The sequence below is a fragment of the Mauremys mutica genome, chromosome 11 (assembly GCF_020497125.1).
Source record: "Mauremys mutica isolate MM-2020 ecotype Southern chromosome 11, ASM2049712v1, whole genome shotgun sequence".
Taxonomy (NCBI): Eukaryota; Metazoa; Chordata; order Testudines; family Geoemydidae; genus Mauremys; species Mauremys mutica.
Genome location: NC_059082.1, coordinates 24,113,246 through 24,131,106, shown reverse-complemented (window position 1 = coordinate 24,131,106; position 17,861 = coordinate 24,113,246). Strand labels below are relative to the sequence as shown.

Genomic DNA, 17,861 nt, shown 5'->3' with positions numbered 1-17,861 from the left:
AGCTATCTAGTTCTTTTTTTAACCCTCGTATAGCTTTGGTCTTCACTACATCCCCTGGCAAAGAGTTCCACTGGTTGACTATGCATTGTGTGAAGAAGTACTTCCTTTTGTTTGTTTTAAACCTGCTGCCTATTATTTTCACTGGGTAACCCTTGTGTTACGAGAAGGAGTAAATAACACTTCCTTATTCACTCTCTCCACACCAGTCATGATTTTATAGACCTCTATCATATCTCCTCTTAATCATCTCTTTTCCAAGATGAAAAGTCCTAGTCTTTTTAATCTCTCCTCATACAAAAGCTGTTCCATGTTGTTAATTATTTTTGTTGCCCTTTTCTGTACTTTTTCCAATTCCAATATATCTTTTTTGAGAATGAATGCAGCATTCAATTGTGTGTGATGGGTTCCCCCCGGGGTGCCACGTGGAACTGGGGTACCACTGAGCCCGCCTGACCTACAAGCCTGGACTCCCTTTACACTGTAATACTGTGACAGGTCTTCAAGCCCCCTCCAGCACACATATAGGTATGGAAACACCCAGCTGCAGCTACATACAGATGCTGAGATCAGCTCTGCATGGGAAGGCTTCAGCTAAGGAACTGCCCAGCTACTCAAGGGCACACCCCCCTCTGGAGGGTAAACCCAAAATTATATCGTCTTGCGCTGAACAGAGAATTGTACAATATAAGTTCATGAAATTCGCCCTGTCCCTCGATGTGGAGAGGAATATACACAGCTTTCTGCCACAAGTTATGACTCCCATACACACTAGTTTTAGATAAAGCAAAAAGAAATTAACTACAAAAAGATAATATTATTATCAAAGAGGCTGATAAAAGAGGTGCTGTAGTCATCATGAACAGGTCTGACTACCATAAGGAGTCCGCCAGACAACTCTCCAATACCAAATTCTATAGGCCACTTCCCTCAGATCCCACTGAGGAATACACTAAGAAACTGCATCATCTACTCAGGACACTCCCTACACTAACACCGGAACAAATCAACATACCCTTAGAGCCCCGACCAGGGTTATTCTATCTACTACCCAAGATCCACAAACCCGGAAATCCTGGACGTCCCATCATCTCGGGCATTGGCACTCGCACTGAAGGACTGTCTGGATATATGGACTCTCTACTCAGACCCTATGCCACCAGCAATCCCAGCTATCTCCGTGACACCACTGATTTCCTGAGGAAACTACAATGCATTGGTGACCTTCCAGAAAACACCATCCTAGCCACCATGGATGTAGAGGCTCTCTACACAAACATCCCACACACAGATGGAATACAAGCTGTCAGGAACAGTATCCCTGATGATGCCACAGCACAACTGGTTGCTGAGCTCTGTGCCTTTATCCTCACACACAACTATTTCAAATTTGATGACAATATATATCTCCAGATCAGTGGCACCGCTAGGGGCACCCGCATGGCCCCACAATATGCCAATATTTTTATGGCCGACCTGGAACAACGCTTCCTCAGCTCTCGTCCACTCACGCCCCTTCTCTACCTACGCTATATTGATGACATCTTCATCATCTGGACCTATGGGAAGGAGAGACTGGAAAAATTCCACCAAGATTTCAACAGCTTCCACCCCACCATCAACCTCAGCCTGGACCAATCTACATGGGAGGTCCACTTTCTAGACACCACAGTGCAAATAAGTGATGGTCACATTAACACCACCCTATACCGAAAACCTACCGACCACTATGCCTACCTTCATGCCTCCAGCTTCCATCCCGGGCACACCACCCATGTAGATCCATTGTTTACAGCCAAGCACTGAGGTACAACCGCATCTGCTCTAACCCCTCAGACAGAGACCAACACCTACAAAATCTCCACCAAGCATTCTCAAAACTACAGTACCCGCACGAGGAAATAAGGAAACAGATCAACAGAGCCAGACGTGTACCCAGAAGCCTCCTACTGCAAGACAAACCCAAGAAAGAAACCAACAGGACTCCACTGGCCATCACATACAGTCCCCAGCTAAAACCCCTCCAACGCATCATCAGGGATCTACAACCCATCCTGGACAATGATCCCACACTTTCACAGGCCTTGGGTGGCAGGCCAGTCCTCGCCCACAGACAACCTGCCAACCTGAAGCATATTCTCACCAGTAACTGCACACCGCACCATAGTAACTCTACCTCAGGAACCAATCCATGCAACAAACCTCGATGCCAACTCTGCCCACATATCTACACCAGCGACACCATCACAGGACCTAACCAGATCAGCCACACCATCACCGGTTCATTCACCTGCACATCCACCAATGTAATATACGCCATCATATGCCAGCAATGCCCCTCTGCTATGTACATCGGCCAAACTGGACAGTCTCTAAGGAAAAGGATAAATGGACACAAATCAGATATTAGGAATGGCAATATACAAATACCTGTAGGAGAACACTTCAACCTCCCTGGCCACACAATAGCAGATCTTAAGGTGGCCATCCTACAGCAAAAAAACTTCAGGACCAGACTTCAAAGAGAAACTGCTGAGCTTCAGTTCATCTGCAAATTTGACACCATCAGCTCAGGATTAAACGAAGACTGTGAATGGCTTGCCAACTACAGAACCAGTTTCTCCTCCCTTGGTTTTCACACCTCTACTGCTAGAACAGGGCCTCATCCTCCCTGATTGAACTAACCTCGTTATCTCTAGCTTGCTTCTTGCTTGCATATATATACCTGCCCCTGGAAATTTCCACTACTTGCATCCGAAGAAGTGGGTATTCACCCACGAAAGCTCATGCTGCAAAACGTCTGTTAGTCTATAAGGTGCCACAGGATTCTTTGCTGCTTTTACAAAAAGATAGATTTTAAGTGATTATAAGGGATAGCAAACAGATCAAAACAGGTTACCTAGCAAATAAACAAAAACAATCTAAATTTAATATAGTAAAGAGATTGAATTTGAGTAGTAAATTCTCAGCTAAATGATGATTTAAGCTGGTTGTAGAGATTCTTAAGGGGCCAGCTGCCCTTGCTTGCAACTTAAAAACCCTAGGTATTCCTTTCACAGGCTAGAAACCCCTCTAGCTTGGGTCTAGCACTTCCCTCCAGTTCAGTCCTTGTTCCTTCAAAAAAAGTCTCCTTTGGGTAGGGAGTCAGTGAAGAACCTCAGTAATGTCACTCCCCTGCCTTAAATAGTGGAAGAACACTGGTATTCCAAGATGGAGTCCAGTACCAGTGCATAAATCCAGTACCAGGTGATCTGGTCACAGCCATGACTTGGAGGCTTTTTGTAGTGACCTCAGGAAGGCTCCCCAATGGGAGATTAACTCCTTCTTCTACGACCTATTGTTCTCCCTAATGGCCCTTCCCAGCCAGCCATTTAGACTGACAGTCTTTTGCCTAGTGGGCATTCCCCAGGTGTAAACACATTTGTAATAGATACATAGACAATATTCCTAACTTCAGATACCAAATGATATTTGCATACAAGTAGGATAATCATATTCAGTAATTTATAACCTTTTCAATGATATCTCACATGCTTTATCTTGCATAAAATACATCATAATTATGACATAATCATATCATAATAATATTACTATGAAGAATATGGGGTATGGGCATACCATGGGTCTATGTAGTGGCATTATAATATTTTCTGTCTTTATTATCTATCCCTTTCCTAATGGTTTCTAATATTTTGTTTAGCTTTTTTGACTGCCATTGCACATTGAGTGGGTGTTTTCAGAGAACTATCCACAATGACTCCAAGATCTCTTTCTTGAGCTAATTTAAACCACATCATTTTGTTGGGATTAGGTTTTCCAATGTGCATTACTTTGCATTTATCAACATTGAATTTCATCTGCCATTTTGCTACCCAGTCATCTAGTTTTGTGAGATCCCTTTATAACTCTTCACAGTCTGCTTTGGACTTAACTGTCTTGAGTAGTTTTGTATCATTGGCAAATTTTGCCACCTCTCTGTTTGCCCCTTTTTCCAGTTCATTTATGAAAATGTTGAACAGCACTGGTCCCAGTACAGTTCCCTAGGGGACACCGCTGTTTACTTCTCTCCATTCTGAAAACTGCCCATTTATTCCTACCCTTTGTTTTCTGTCATTTAACTTAGTCCAGTAGTAAAACTACTGTTTCTTAAGAAACAGCGATACATTATGCACAGATGGTTTAACACAGAGAAATAGTTTTAATACTGCAGTAAAACTCTCTTCTTCCGTCAGGCCCTGATTTAGGAAAGCATCTCTTCAATTCACTGGGACTTAAACATGTGCTTGAAATTAAGCATGTGCCTAACTACTTGCCTGAGTTGGGGCCTTAACCATATGGTCCAGGGAGGCTACTGGAAGCCTCCCTCTCAAAATCACTGATGCAGCAGAGCCTGCTGCAATGCACCATGTCTTATCACATGCATCTTCTTTTCACAGGAGTATTTAAATAATACTCTAACACTTTAATATTTGAATGAGATTTGATTTAGATTTTCATACTTTATTTATAGAAAGCAAATAAAACAGGTATTATGAAACTATATATCTTTATGGTTAGTGGAAATGGAGATTCAGCACTGTATCCTTAATATTTCTTGGTGTGTTATCACAGGGCTCTGATAAATGTGTGGGTGTTACAATATCAAGACATGAGGCATTTCCATTACAACCTTTTTTCCGCCTTTTTTAAAGCACAATATAAAAAAGTCCTTGGCTCTTGTGTAAAAGGAAACACCCTCAGTATTGACAAAATAGTCAATAACTCCTCAAGGGTGAACAAATAAAAAATGTGAAGTATTTCTTTCACTATATACACCCTTTATGTATTTGAAGGCTTAAAGTTACTGAATCTTGTGTTTTATCAGACAGACCTTAATGCAGTTCAATTCATTCCATTGATTTTTGGAGAGGAAATGTTTTGCTCAAGGGTACTATTGAAAGGTTATCTCACCCAAGGTTTGATATCTAGAGATAAATTTGTTTGCTCATAAAACAGGACAAACAACATAGCTAGTCCTTTCTCATTTCAGAACAACATGGACTCAATGTATTGTTCTCCTTGAACTCAGACAGACGCATGTCAGAATGTATTTGGGTCTGACTGCAGTTTGCTTTTGCTGTATCTAATCATATATAATATGCATGTTCTTATATGGGATACACTCTACAGCATATATGATGGGGGCTAATTTAGCTACAACGAGTCAGGAAAAAGATCTTGGAGTCATCATGGATAGTTCTCTGAAGATGTCCACGCAGTGTGCAGAGGCGGTCAAAAAAGCAAACAGAATGTTAGGAATCATTAAAAAGGGGATAGAGAATAAGATTGAGAATATAGTATTGCCCTTATATAAATCCATGGTACGCCCACATCTCGAATACTGTGTACAGATGTGGTCTCCTCACCTCAAAAAAGATATTCTAGCACTAGAAAAGGTTCAGAAAAGGGCAACTAAAATGATTAGGGGTTTGGAGAGGGTCCCATATGAGGAAAGATTAAAGAGGCTAGGACTCTTCAGCTTGGAAAAGAGAAGACTAAGGGGGGATATGATAGAGTATATAAAATCATGAGTGACGTTGAGAAAGTGGATAAGGAAAAGTTATTTACTTATTCCCATAATACAAGAACTAGGGGTCACCAAATGAAATAGGCAGCAGGTTTAAAACAAATAAAAGGAAGTTCTTCTTCACGCAGCGCACAGTCAACTTGTGGAACTCCTTACCTGAGGAGGTTGTGAAGGCTAGGATTATAACAATGTTTAAAAGGGAACTGGATAAATTCATGGTGGCTAAGTCCATAAATGGCTATTAGCCAGGATGGGTAAGAATGGTGTCCCTAGCCTCTGTTCGTCAGAGGATGGAGATGGATGGCAGGAGAGAGATCACTTGATCATTGCCTGTTAGGTTCACTCCCTCTGGGGCACCTGGCATTGGCCACTGTCGTTAGACAGATACTGGGCTGGATGGACCTTTGGTCTGACCCAGTACGGCCGTTCTTATGTTCTTATGTTCTTTTCCTAACTGGATAATTTACTCTTTCCAAAGTGGGAATAGTCACTGAAATATCATTTCCAGTCAAACATTCACAACAGGGCAAATGTATTGTACAAATGATACACAGGGAAAACAATGGTGTTCTATATAGGCATGGGTATTTTTGTAGGTCAGAGTATGAACTTAATCATTTTAACATTTATCAAATGGACTGAGCACTTTACAGAAAAAAAGTGACATCTACAAGGGTTTGTGGTGGTATTTGGAAAATGACAAAGGCTATATTATTTTGTATTGATTTCTAAGATTTGATAGGCCCTTATTAAAAAATGTTCTAGCAGTAACACTATCCTTTTTTTAATAACAGTTCCGAATTTCCCTTCTCCTCAGGTAAATACAAAAAGTGGTCCCCAAGCATGTTTCTTAGGGCAGGGCTACACTTGCAGATAGAGCGCTTTGAGTTAAACCAGCCTTCGTAAAGCGCAGTAGGGAAAGTGCTGTAGTCTGTCCACACTGACAGCTGCCAACACACTGGTGTGGCCACATTAGCAGCTCTTGCAAAGGCCACAGAGAACAGTGCATTGTGGTAGCTATCTCAGCATGCAAGTGGCTGCAATGTGCTTTTCAAATGGGGAGGGGGTGGAGTTTGACAGGGAGTGTGTTGTGTGTATGTGGGGGGAGAGAGAAAGTGGGTTTTTGGGGGGCTGAGAGCATGTCAGCAAGCTGTCTTGTAAGTTCAGACAGCAGCAGACGTCCCCCTCCCACCCCGCCTCTTTCTCTCTCACACACAGCATTCCACAGTAATGGTTGCTTTGACAGTAATGGCTGTCAAATGGAGCTTTCAAAGGGCATATCCAAAACAATGACAAGAGTGGCCACTTGACTTAAGGGGATTATGGGACGTTTCCGGAGGCTGATCAGAGCGCAGTAATGCAGCACCCCATTCAAACTGACGCTGGGGCGCTCCAGCGGGGGCGCATCAAACGTTATTCTACTCGCCAAAGTGGAGTACCAGGAGCACTCTAGCCGTGGAGTCAGAGCGCTCTACGTGCCTTGCCAGTGTGGACGGGGAGTGAGCTAGTGCGCGCAGGGCTCCTTTAATGCGCTGTAACTCACAAGTGTAGCCAAGCCCTTAGTTATTAAAATATAAATCTAAGGCACAAGAAAGACGACATACCACTTTCAGCAAATGGTTGCAACACTTCTCGCCTATAGCCAGTGAAGTGAAAAACATAAAAATCTCTTGATGGAGCCATTACATTGTTTGAAGAAATATGAGATTTTTTTTCTATTTTCCCATTACAGACCTCATACAGTAATCAAATCTAATTTCTTCTCCCATAAAGTCATGGGCATTTTTACTTTCTTGCCCCATACAAGGAAATAGATTTTTGGATTGACATTTTTACATTCATTTTGATACTCATCTAGTTAATTATTTTAGTGTTCATAACTCATCTGTGAGTTTGTTTATTATACCTTGCTTCCTCCCTTCTTACTCCTTCCTCTACAGATACAACAGAATTAGGCAGGGTCCTGATATGAAATGGGACTATTAGAATGTATTGGACAACTGGTTTCTTTTTGTTCTGTATTTATTGTATTATTACCTGCCTTATATAAACCAACAAAAAAGTATGAACAAAGGCATCGAGAAATTCCAAGGTTGATCTTACCTGATCCATTAGCTGGGAATAGAGTTCATAGCAGTTGTCAAAAATATACTTGTAGGTAGAGTCTAAGCAAGCTCTGACACAGTCTTTAACCACCATACTGGCTCGAGGTGGACTCTGCAATTCCAGGACCTTATAGAATATTTCATAAAATCAGAAAATAAGAGAATTTCAGAAACAGCTGGACTAGAAAAATGTGTACATTATGTGTAGTGAGCTATCTGTCCAATGCAGAATTGGGAACAATGAAATATAATAAAGATCAATACAATATTAAAAAGTACATCGATTTATGCACTGTAGCCTCAGTCCAGAGAAACACTTAAACACATGCTTAACTTTAAGCATAGGAGTAGTCCCACATTGAAGCTTACTTCAATAGGATTATTCACATGAGGAAATTACAATACATGCCTAAGTGATTGCATGATCTTGCCTTTAGGCCTTTATTCAGGAAAGCAGCTAAGTACATCTTTAAATGTTTTCCCAAATAGGAATGCTCTTTTGAATCAGTATCTTAGTCCACAAACAGCTATATATATTTTTAAAGCATTGGTTTCTATAAACATTTAACCTATCCATTAAAATACATATACGTAAGCTGAGTTTCACCTCAATAGTCCATCTTTTTGCTCTGTGTTTATATAGCACCGAGCCCAACAGAGTCCTAGTCCATTACTGAAGCTCATAAGTGTTACTGAAATATTACTCTTGGCTATTAAAAGGATGTGTCTGTTAACACGCTATTAGATTAACAAAAATTGAAAATTTTGATTTGTGTTTCTATATTTTGAGCCAGTTGTAGCAATGTGTATTTTTTCCTTATCATGGGGAAATCTTGCTCACCTTATTCATGATCACCTTGACGTTGACTGCTTGTATATCTATGGCAAGTAGGTTTTGGCCTAATATCATTAGCCTCATTTTGATGTTTGAAATAATACTACGACACAGTTTCCAGTAGGAAATATTATTCTTCCTGATAAATACCTGAGGTGTTGCAGCTGCTTTTGTTTGATTTTCAGCTTATTCTATTCACTAAACCTAGCCCTAATCTTACTCCAATGGAGAAGCTTTAAACCTAATTTTAACTGAGTTTAAACAAATGTTAGAGATTGGGGGTTATTTTGCTTTCTCCAGTAGAATGATTTTTATTTTATAATATTGCTAGATACAAAGTGCAAACAGGACAATTGTCATTTGAACAGTAATACTTTCTCTCCTTGAATGGCTTCTTGTTAATGAACAATGATAAAAAGTCAACAGAGCGCTGACTTGACAGACCAGGTGAGTAATATTTGCAGCTGTGTGCTCTTAAAGGTAAAGCATTAATTCAGGTGTAACTTCTGCATCAGAAAAGCAATTTCTGGAGTCCTGCCACCAATGAAAGAGTCTCTTTGCAAAGCAGTTGCTCATAACATTGAAGAGATGAAAACCCAAAGGCAAAGTTTTTAAGCCATTCAATATCAAAAGTCACTGGATAGTAGAGGATATCTTTGCTTGGCTTTGGAGGCAAGAAAACTATCTTGGGTCTACCCTCTGCCAGTCTTAGAAAGATGACAGGAGCAAAGCTAGGTTCAGTGGTGGCAAAAGAGAAAAACTGAACAAAAGATTCTTTCTTTAAATATAGCTGTTACATACAGTACATCCTCAGAATTACAAACTGATCAGTCAACCACACACCTCATTTGGAACCGGAATTATGCAATCAGGCAACAGAGACAAAATAAACAAAACGAACAAACAGTGTACAATACAGTACTGTGTTAAATATAAACTACTAAAAATAAAGAGAAAGTTTAAAAAAAGATTTGACAAGGTAAGGACACTGTTTCTGTGCTTGTTTCATTTAATTAAGATTATTAAAGGCAGTGTTTTTCTTCTGCACAGTAAAGTTTCAAAGCTGTATTAAGTCAATGTTCAGTTGTAATCTTTTGAAAGAACAACCATAACATTTTGTTCAGAGTTACGAACAACCTCCATTCGTGTTTGTAACTCTGAGGTTCTACTGTACATTCTTAGGAGTTACAGTTCAATAATATCTTTCAGTTAAACCAGAGAAAGATAAAGATAGTTAGTAGCACTTCCGCATTCTCTCCCTTTTGCATTCTTTCAGTATAAGATTTCCATTTAGCTAGATCTTCAGAAAGCTTAGGGATTTAATTTAAAACTAAAGCAGCTGACATATATTTAGAGACTATAACCAGTGATGTTCTGTATCTTAAATCGAGTCTCAGTGCAGGATTCGTCAAACTAAGATATCAAGAGCACAACCTAATCATTGAGGTTTGATAGTAGTGATCAAGAGCACCAAATACAGTGTGGCTTTCCTAGAAAATAAATGTGCACCATGTTTCTTTGATGCCAGTAACAGAGATAAAATGTGGTACCTTCATTCGAAAAAAAGTAATGCTGGTTAGCAGGTCTACTGTTGATTTCAGGTCTTGAAGCCTTTCAGAATTGCTGGCAGGAAAATTATCCTAGTTAATCAGGGAAAAGGAAATAAGTATAAGGTTAAGGACGAGACCCTTAAAACGTTAAGAAAAAAAAACTTTCAGGAAAACAAAGAACGTGATAAACACAGTGGGTGGGATTATCAGCTGCGCTTGGTGTTGGTTCATCTACACCCCATTGAAGTCAATGGTTAAATGCCTAGTGACATCAATGGGAGCAGAGTTAGGCCCAAACTGACCATTTTTGGAACTCTTAGGGCCTGTGATAACAATATGTACGTTTTAAAATATTGCATTGTCAATTCTAAAAATCTCATAGAAAATACTGCAATGAGAAGGTTAAAGAAACACTGTTCATGATTTAAAGGAAACCCTTTTATTTGCTCTCCATCATGTATAAATGAGTTCCAGAAATAAAGTTAGTAGTTTCATAATAAGCATAATTAATTGGAATTTATGTGAAATACTAAGAGTTCCCTAGATTAGCAGGCAGACTGATAGCCAGGAAACATTTTTGGTGGTCATTTAATGGCCTCATACCATCAAAGGACTAGTCAACCATCCTTATAGTCTGATAGGAAGTGGATATCATTCTTCAACACCGAAGGAACCCACAGACAGACACTTATGCTGAATGAAACTTTTGATTTTCTAAACTCTAAAAAACTGCCCCACCAGTTGTAATATCACACAATGACCCTCTTTTCTTAGCTCTTAATCTCAAGAAGAAACAGAAAATATGGTTTTATTAAAACACTGACGTCCTAAAATTTGAATTCTAATCCAAGGATTGGTGATACAGTGTGAGCACCTTTATTCTTTCAAACTTCATGTCAGACTAGATATTAATGTCTAAAACTGGTATAAGCCGATAAAGTGCACTGATATATTTATACTACACAATGTATGATTTGGTCCCTCGGTAGGATCTGTTGTACATACCCTGTATTTAGATAGGTCAATCCTCAGTGAATTGTGCAATTGATCCAGCAGTTTTATGAACTTTTCCCTCTGTACAAAGAAGACATGAACATTTGCACATGAAACACATTGGGGTGCCAAGTTTCTGCAGTTGTGTGTGTAAATCTACAGCCTACACATTTATCACAAAGCATACAATCTGCTGCCTTCCATTCTGGATCTGTCTGGAAAGTGTGCAGTTTTCAATTTATTTGTATAAAAGCATTGGTCTGACATAACAATAAGTATATCAGAAACAGTAAGTGTATTATGCCTTCTGCCATCTTTCATGATTCATCTAATATAGCACAAATTTCTGGCATTCATTCACCATCATGCAGCCTTAAAATGCATTAGTGAAGCACAGCAGCCTTTCCCCTAAACTGCTTTCCTTTATCTTAATAATTGATGCTTTGTTAAGCAAATAACTAAAACAAAAATACCTGGGGAAACTGAAAAAATATTGTCAGAAGACTCTGAACAACAACAGTATCAATTCAAATTAAAGTTCCAAGGTTTTCAGTGATGGGCGTGTGGCTTGTCAGAAAAGATCAGCTTGTTCTGTTTCCGTATTCAGCTCCTTACAAAACTCTGCTTGACCTTTTAAAACTGTAGGGCACATTATTTTTTTGCACAGGGGATTTTTAGCAAGAGGTAAAAATACAGAATGCGGGAGAGAGTTGGGAACTCCTATGATTGGTACGGCAGGGAGCCAGCGCCCCCTGTTCTCATAGCCCACTTTAACCCTCTTACGAGGATGGTGGATGGTAAGGTCCAAGCCATAGGTCGGCTGGGGGCAGGGGCGGCTCTAGGCATTTTGCCGCCCCAAGCACGGCAGGCAGGCTGCCTTCGGCGGCTTGCCTGCGGAGGGTCCGCTGGTCCCACGGCTTCGGTGGACCCTCCGCAGGCGCCTGTGGGAGGTCCGTCGAAGCTGCAGGACCAGCGGACCCTCTGCAGGCAAGCTGCCGAAGGCAACCTGCCTGCCGCCCTCACGGTGACTGGCAGAACGCCCCCAGTGGCTTGCCGCCCCAAGCACGCGCTTGGCGTGCTGGTGCCTGGAGCCGCCCCTCGCTGGGGGACCTGGATGGAAACAAAGGGGAGCTGGTGGATTCTCCGGAGAATTGATGTAAATAAATATGGATTTGCCTGCACTGTACACTTTATCTGCCGGGTAGTCCCAGACATCTATAGAATAAAGTTGCAGCCTGATTAAAATCCATAACAAGTGTCTCCTGTCCTTGCGGTGTACCCAGACAATGACCCATTAGAGATGGTGGCCTTGTGAAACCTATCTGAGCAATAGCTTTTCCCTTTGAAAATGAAGATTGACTTGTGATTTTGGCATATAAAGGTCCAAGGATAAAATTTTAGTACAATGCACACAACTGAGCTGTGTGAGTCCCAGTAATGTTAATAAGAGTTGTATGCCTTTCATGCTTTGTATTGAAACACTTATACTCCTTATCCAATTGCAAAGAAACATGCAGTTACACCATCAGAATATGCAAAGGATACAGAACACTGGAAGTAGCAAGATCCAATACCCATAAACATATGTTCTGACCTCTATCACACTTCTGAATTATGCAATGATGTGACCACGGTATAACTTGCATGCTCTCTATCATATGTCAGGGGAGTACTAACCTACACGTAAAGCCTTTGATCTGGCACAGTTCTATTAAGTGGTCAACACAAGGGGATGTTTTTGCCATGTTATAAATCTCCACTGAAATACTCAGGCAAATCCATCCCAGATGTAGGCTTGAGGACTTGAATTTGGGATGTTCTTTTTGATGAATGGTGTGCAGCTATCCACTATCATGCATCCTGACCCAGAGGGCTTCATAAATGAGAAAAATAATCTTATATTTTGCCTATAAGTCAATTGTTTGAAAACAGAGCCCAGAACCTCTATTAGGGATGTTTTAATACTGTCTTTATACCCATCTGTTGAACTACGAATTGGATTGGTATTTGCGTCAAAGGTAAATTGGCATTAACATCAGAGAGAGGACTTAATCTGCCCCTCCAAGCTGAGGATAAAAAAAAAATGTTCTGATCACTAGCAAAATGGAAATAAAGAAGAGAAAATCCAGGGTGAAATAAACAGCAAAACTTTACATTTCAAAACCTGGATCAAACATAAAACATCTGATACAGGGTTTTGTTGAAACAGTAGAGTGCCATTTCAACAAAAGTATAAGAGCCAGAATGATTTAATAACAAATAGGACTGTTGATTAATAGCAGTTAATTTATGCAATTAACTCAAAAAAATTAATCACGATTAATTGCAGTTTTATTTGCACTGTTAAACAATAGAATATCAAGTTTGTTTACATTTACAGGAGATAATGCTACCCACTTTTTATTTACGTCACCAGAAAGTGAGAACAGGCATTCGCAAAGGACTTTTGTAGCCAGCATTGCAAGGTATCTATGTGCCAGATATGCTAAATATTCATAGGCCCCTTCATACTTCGGCCACCATTCCAGAGGACATGCTTTCATGCTGATGATGCTCATTTAAAAAATACTGCATTAATTAAATCTGTGACTGAACGCAGCACATATTGTTTGTTTTAAGAACACTTTCACTGCAGATTTGACAAAACGCAAAGAAGGTACCAATGGGAAATTTCTAAAGATAGCTACAGCACTTGACCCAAGGTTTAAGAATCTGAAGTGCCTTCCAAAATCTGAGAGGGAGGAGTTGTAGAGCATGCTTTTAGAAGTCTTAAAAGAGCAACACTCCAATGCTGAAACTACAGAACCCAAACCACCAAACAAGAAAATCAACGTTCTGCTGGTGGCATTTGACTCAGATGAAAATGAACATGTGTCCATCTGCACTGCTTTGGATTGTTATTGAGCAGAACCCATCATCAGCATGGACACATGTCCTCTGGAATGGTGGTTGAAGCATGAAGGGACTTATGAATCTTTACAGGCTTGTAAATATCTTGCAATGCCGGCTACAACAATGCCATGCAAACACCTGTTCTCACTTTCAGGTGATATTGTGAACGAGAAGCAGGTAGCATTATCTCCTGCAAATGTAAGCAAACTTTTTGTCTTAGTGATTGGCTGAAAGAGAAGTCAGACTGAGTGGACTTGTAGGCTCTAAAGTTTTGGATTGCTTTGTTTTTGAGTGCAGCTATGTTTGTACATAATTCTACATTTGTAAGTTCAACTTTCGTTATAAAGAAATGGCACTATGGTACTTGTATTAGGTGAATTAAAAAATACAATTTCTTTTGTTTTTTGTAGTGCAAATATTTGTAATAAAAAATAAATATAAAGTGAGCACTGTACAATTTGTATTTTCTGTTATAATTGAAATAAATATATTTGAAAATGTGGAAATCATCCTAAACTATTTAAATGAATGGTATTCTATTATTGTTGAACAGTGCAATTAATCACAATTAATTCTTTTAATCACATAATTAATCACAATTATGTTTTTAATTGCTAGACAGCCCTAATAACAAACCATCAATGTACTTTTAAAATTAGAACCTGAATAAACACATCTAAGTTTCATCGCTAGAATATTTGGTAACATAGTCATTAAATAATAGTAGGAATGTATAGTAAGATAGTACTTTTCATCTATAAATCTCAGGGCTGCCCGGGGGGGGGGCAAGAGGGGCAATTTCCCCAGGCCCCGGGTCCCGCCGGGGCCCCCATGAGAGTTTTTCGGGGCCCCTGGAGCGGGGTCCTTCACTCGCTCTGGGGGGCCCGGAAAACTCTTGCGGGGCCCGGGCCCCCGGAGCTTCTTCTGCTCCCGGTCTTCGCCGGCGGGGGGTCCTTCCGCTCCGGGGCGGAAGGACCCCCCCCGCCGGCGAATTACCGCCGAAGTGGGACCCGCCGCCGAAATGCAGCCGGGTCTTCGGCGGTAATTCGATTGTGGGGGGCCCTTCCGTTCCGGGACCTGCTGCCGAAGTGTCCTGAAGACCTGCGGCAGGGGCCCCCTGCCGCTGAATTACCATCGAAGACCCGGCTGCACTTCGGCGGTGGGTCCCACTTCGGCGGCGGGGGGCCCCTGCGCGGGTCTTCGGGGCACTTCGGCGGCGAGTCCCGGAACGGAAAGGGCCCCCCGCCGCCGAATTACTGCTGAAGCGGGGGCCCCCTGCCGCCGAAGACCCCAGGCCCCCGGAATCCTCTGGGCAGCCCTGATAAATCTTACAGATCTTCACAACAACAGGTATCACTATTACCCTTTTATAGAGGGGGAAACTGAGGTGTATTGAGTTTGAATCCCAGTCCTGGGAGACGCTGCCACCAAACTGGGGATCTGATCCTACAAACCTTTATTATTGGCTGCAATGCCTGCTATCACAAATAGCTCCACTTACATCAACATATTTTAAAACAACAATGAATGGAAATGTAATACAATATTTGTTCAATATTTATTTAAAGGATGCAACAATTAAGATAATTATTTTTTTGAAAATATGATTTAAAATACAATTATAAGATGATCTGAGTAAGTTGCCAAAGGGCGCTAGAAAATGTCTTGATGTTAGTAAGTACTATCCCAGTAGGACATGGGGGTTAATAATCAACCACTCACAGTGGTAAACACTTGCAGTATCAGGCTGTTGGAATGGCTCAGCAACGGTAAGCAAAATCATTCTTCCACAAGATTACTATACAAATGAGTTTGACAGATACTAGTTCTACTTCATAAAGGTGCTGGTTTGCATTTCATCCACAAATACTTAGTTTCAGTTATGGATTTAAGCATGCAAGGCCCTTCATGGAGAAAATATGTAATAATGCTGTACATAATACAGTTATGAATCTAAATTTGATTTACTGCATACTGTCTCAGAATTAATTTTCTTTACAAAAAATTTGCTTCAGGCACAGATGAAATTATTCTTGGCCATAGTCTGAAAATTGTGTCCTCTGTTGTAAAAAAAAAACAACAACAAATTTTATTATTTGATGATAACTTGAAAATCATACAGAAGTGGAAATATTTTCATTACACTTAGTTTAACAGTGCAATTTATCGCATGATTAATCACAATTAATTCTTTTAATCACACAATTAATCGCTAGACAGTGCTTCATGCAGCTGCAATTTGTACTTCATTAATATTAATTGTGTTTGATATTTGATTAAATCCCAAATGTATTAAAATAGATGTTAATAAATAATATTTTAGAAATCATTGGTGTGTGTTTTCATTTGGTAATGAATCAGAGGATTGTTCCTTAAAAATGGCTAACATACAAATAATAGCAATGCAAACTAAAAAAAAATAAATGATGAATTAATAAATTAATTATTCAGGGTCAAATTGTGTTTGTGCCCATTCTCTGGCTACCCACATCATGAGTAGCTCTGTGGGAGTGGGAGCAGGCTCCCCAGAGCTGCAACTCTCCCTTCCTTCCCCAACCTCCCCAGTGTAGCTAGGGGAAGGGAAGAGGAGATTGGAGAAATGAGCAGATCTTTAGTTCTATTACCACCAAAGCACTGGGCAGTACACACTATGCTAGGTATTGACACAGCACAGTTTACTCCCTCCCTGAAGGTGCTAGGGAACAGGAGAGTCATGATCTCCCTCCTGGGCTGCTTTGCCACTTCCTGAGAGTAGGTATTACATCATCTCATGATCTCGCCCTTAGTACGCAGCACACTCTAGTTCCATACTGAGTTTTCAACAACTGAAAATGACCCTTGATAAGCCATCTTTCTTGTCTTGTATAGTGTATGAACCTATTTAAATCATTCTACCAGGAGTCTAACTTTAAGAGCCATTCCAATGATACCAAACAGAAATATCATGTTTAACTTCACTTTCCCTATACAGGATTGGCACACTTTGATCATTTGTGTTTTCTAATAGTCATGTCATGATGCCATGTACTTCTACAAAAGAGAAGCACTCAGAAAGAGAGTTCTGTACTGAACCTGAAACGGTAGGTATAATTTTTAGTTTCTTAGATGAAAGATTTATTGCAAACACTTTCCCTAATGATGGAGACAAAGGAAAGATGACTACACTGAGTTCCTATTATATATGTAGAATTATTCCTGTAACGAGTTAGAGGGGAAAATCTTAGTTGGTGTTTCCACTAATGAGGGTAACACTCTCATCCGAAAAGATGCTGAATCTTCATTATAATGTTTCTCTATTACTGACTTATGCAAAATTGCAAAAAATACATATTTTTAAAGACAGTCACTACAAATATTCTTATGCTAATGGCCCTGAAGGTTCTAGTCTGATGATTTAGGGCCAGATCCATTGGGTTCAAGTACATCCACTGAAGCCAATATCCCATCTGAAGTACTGGTCTATTGATTTAATATAGAGTTGTGATGAGTTTGTAAGCATCTACTTTGAATCAAAACAAAATTCTTCTGATGTGAATTTCATTGAAAATGTCACAAATAATGTGCATGCCAATCTTTATGTATTTAAGAGTTTAAAAAAAGATGTGACCAAAGTATGCAGTATGCTAATGTTAACTTATCAAAGAGACCCAGAGCAAAATTTTCAAAAGCATCTAAGCCTCTTTTTCAGAAGTAACTAAGGGTACTGCTACGCTTGGAGCTAGGGTTGTGCAGATATAATCGCACTAGCTTTTATTGAGCTGGAGCACTGAAAAGTGTAATGTAGCCAAGGTAGCACAGACAGCAATAAGTAGTGGCACAGATTAGCTGCTCAAGTACAAACGCACCTGGATCCTATGAGTATGTGCTTGGGGCAGCTAGTCCATGCTGCTACTCACTGCTGCCCATGCTACTGTGGCTACATC

The 17,861-nt window shown here is 40.3% G+C and overlaps 1 protein-coding gene across 2 annotated transcripts in view; it reads right to left on the bottom strand.

Moving 5' to 3' along the window:
• UNC13C (unc-13 homolog C) overlaps nucleotides 1-17,861 on the bottom strand; it is a 408,349-nt gene that overhangs the window by 202,262 nt on the left and 188,226 nt on the right. For both annotated transcript variants that reach the window (XM_044979553.1, XM_044979552.1), the window contains 3 exons: nucleotides 11,059-11,127; nucleotides 10,054-10,143; nucleotides 7,667-7,795 (listed from right to left, as the gene is read on the bottom strand). In XM_044979553.1, coding sequence (XP_044835488.1) covers nucleotides 7,667-7,795; nucleotides 10,054-10,143; nucleotides 11,059-11,127 — 288 coding nt within the window. The remainder of the gene's footprint in view (nucleotides 1-7,666; nucleotides 7,796-10,053; nucleotides 10,144-11,058; nucleotides 11,128-17,861) is intronic.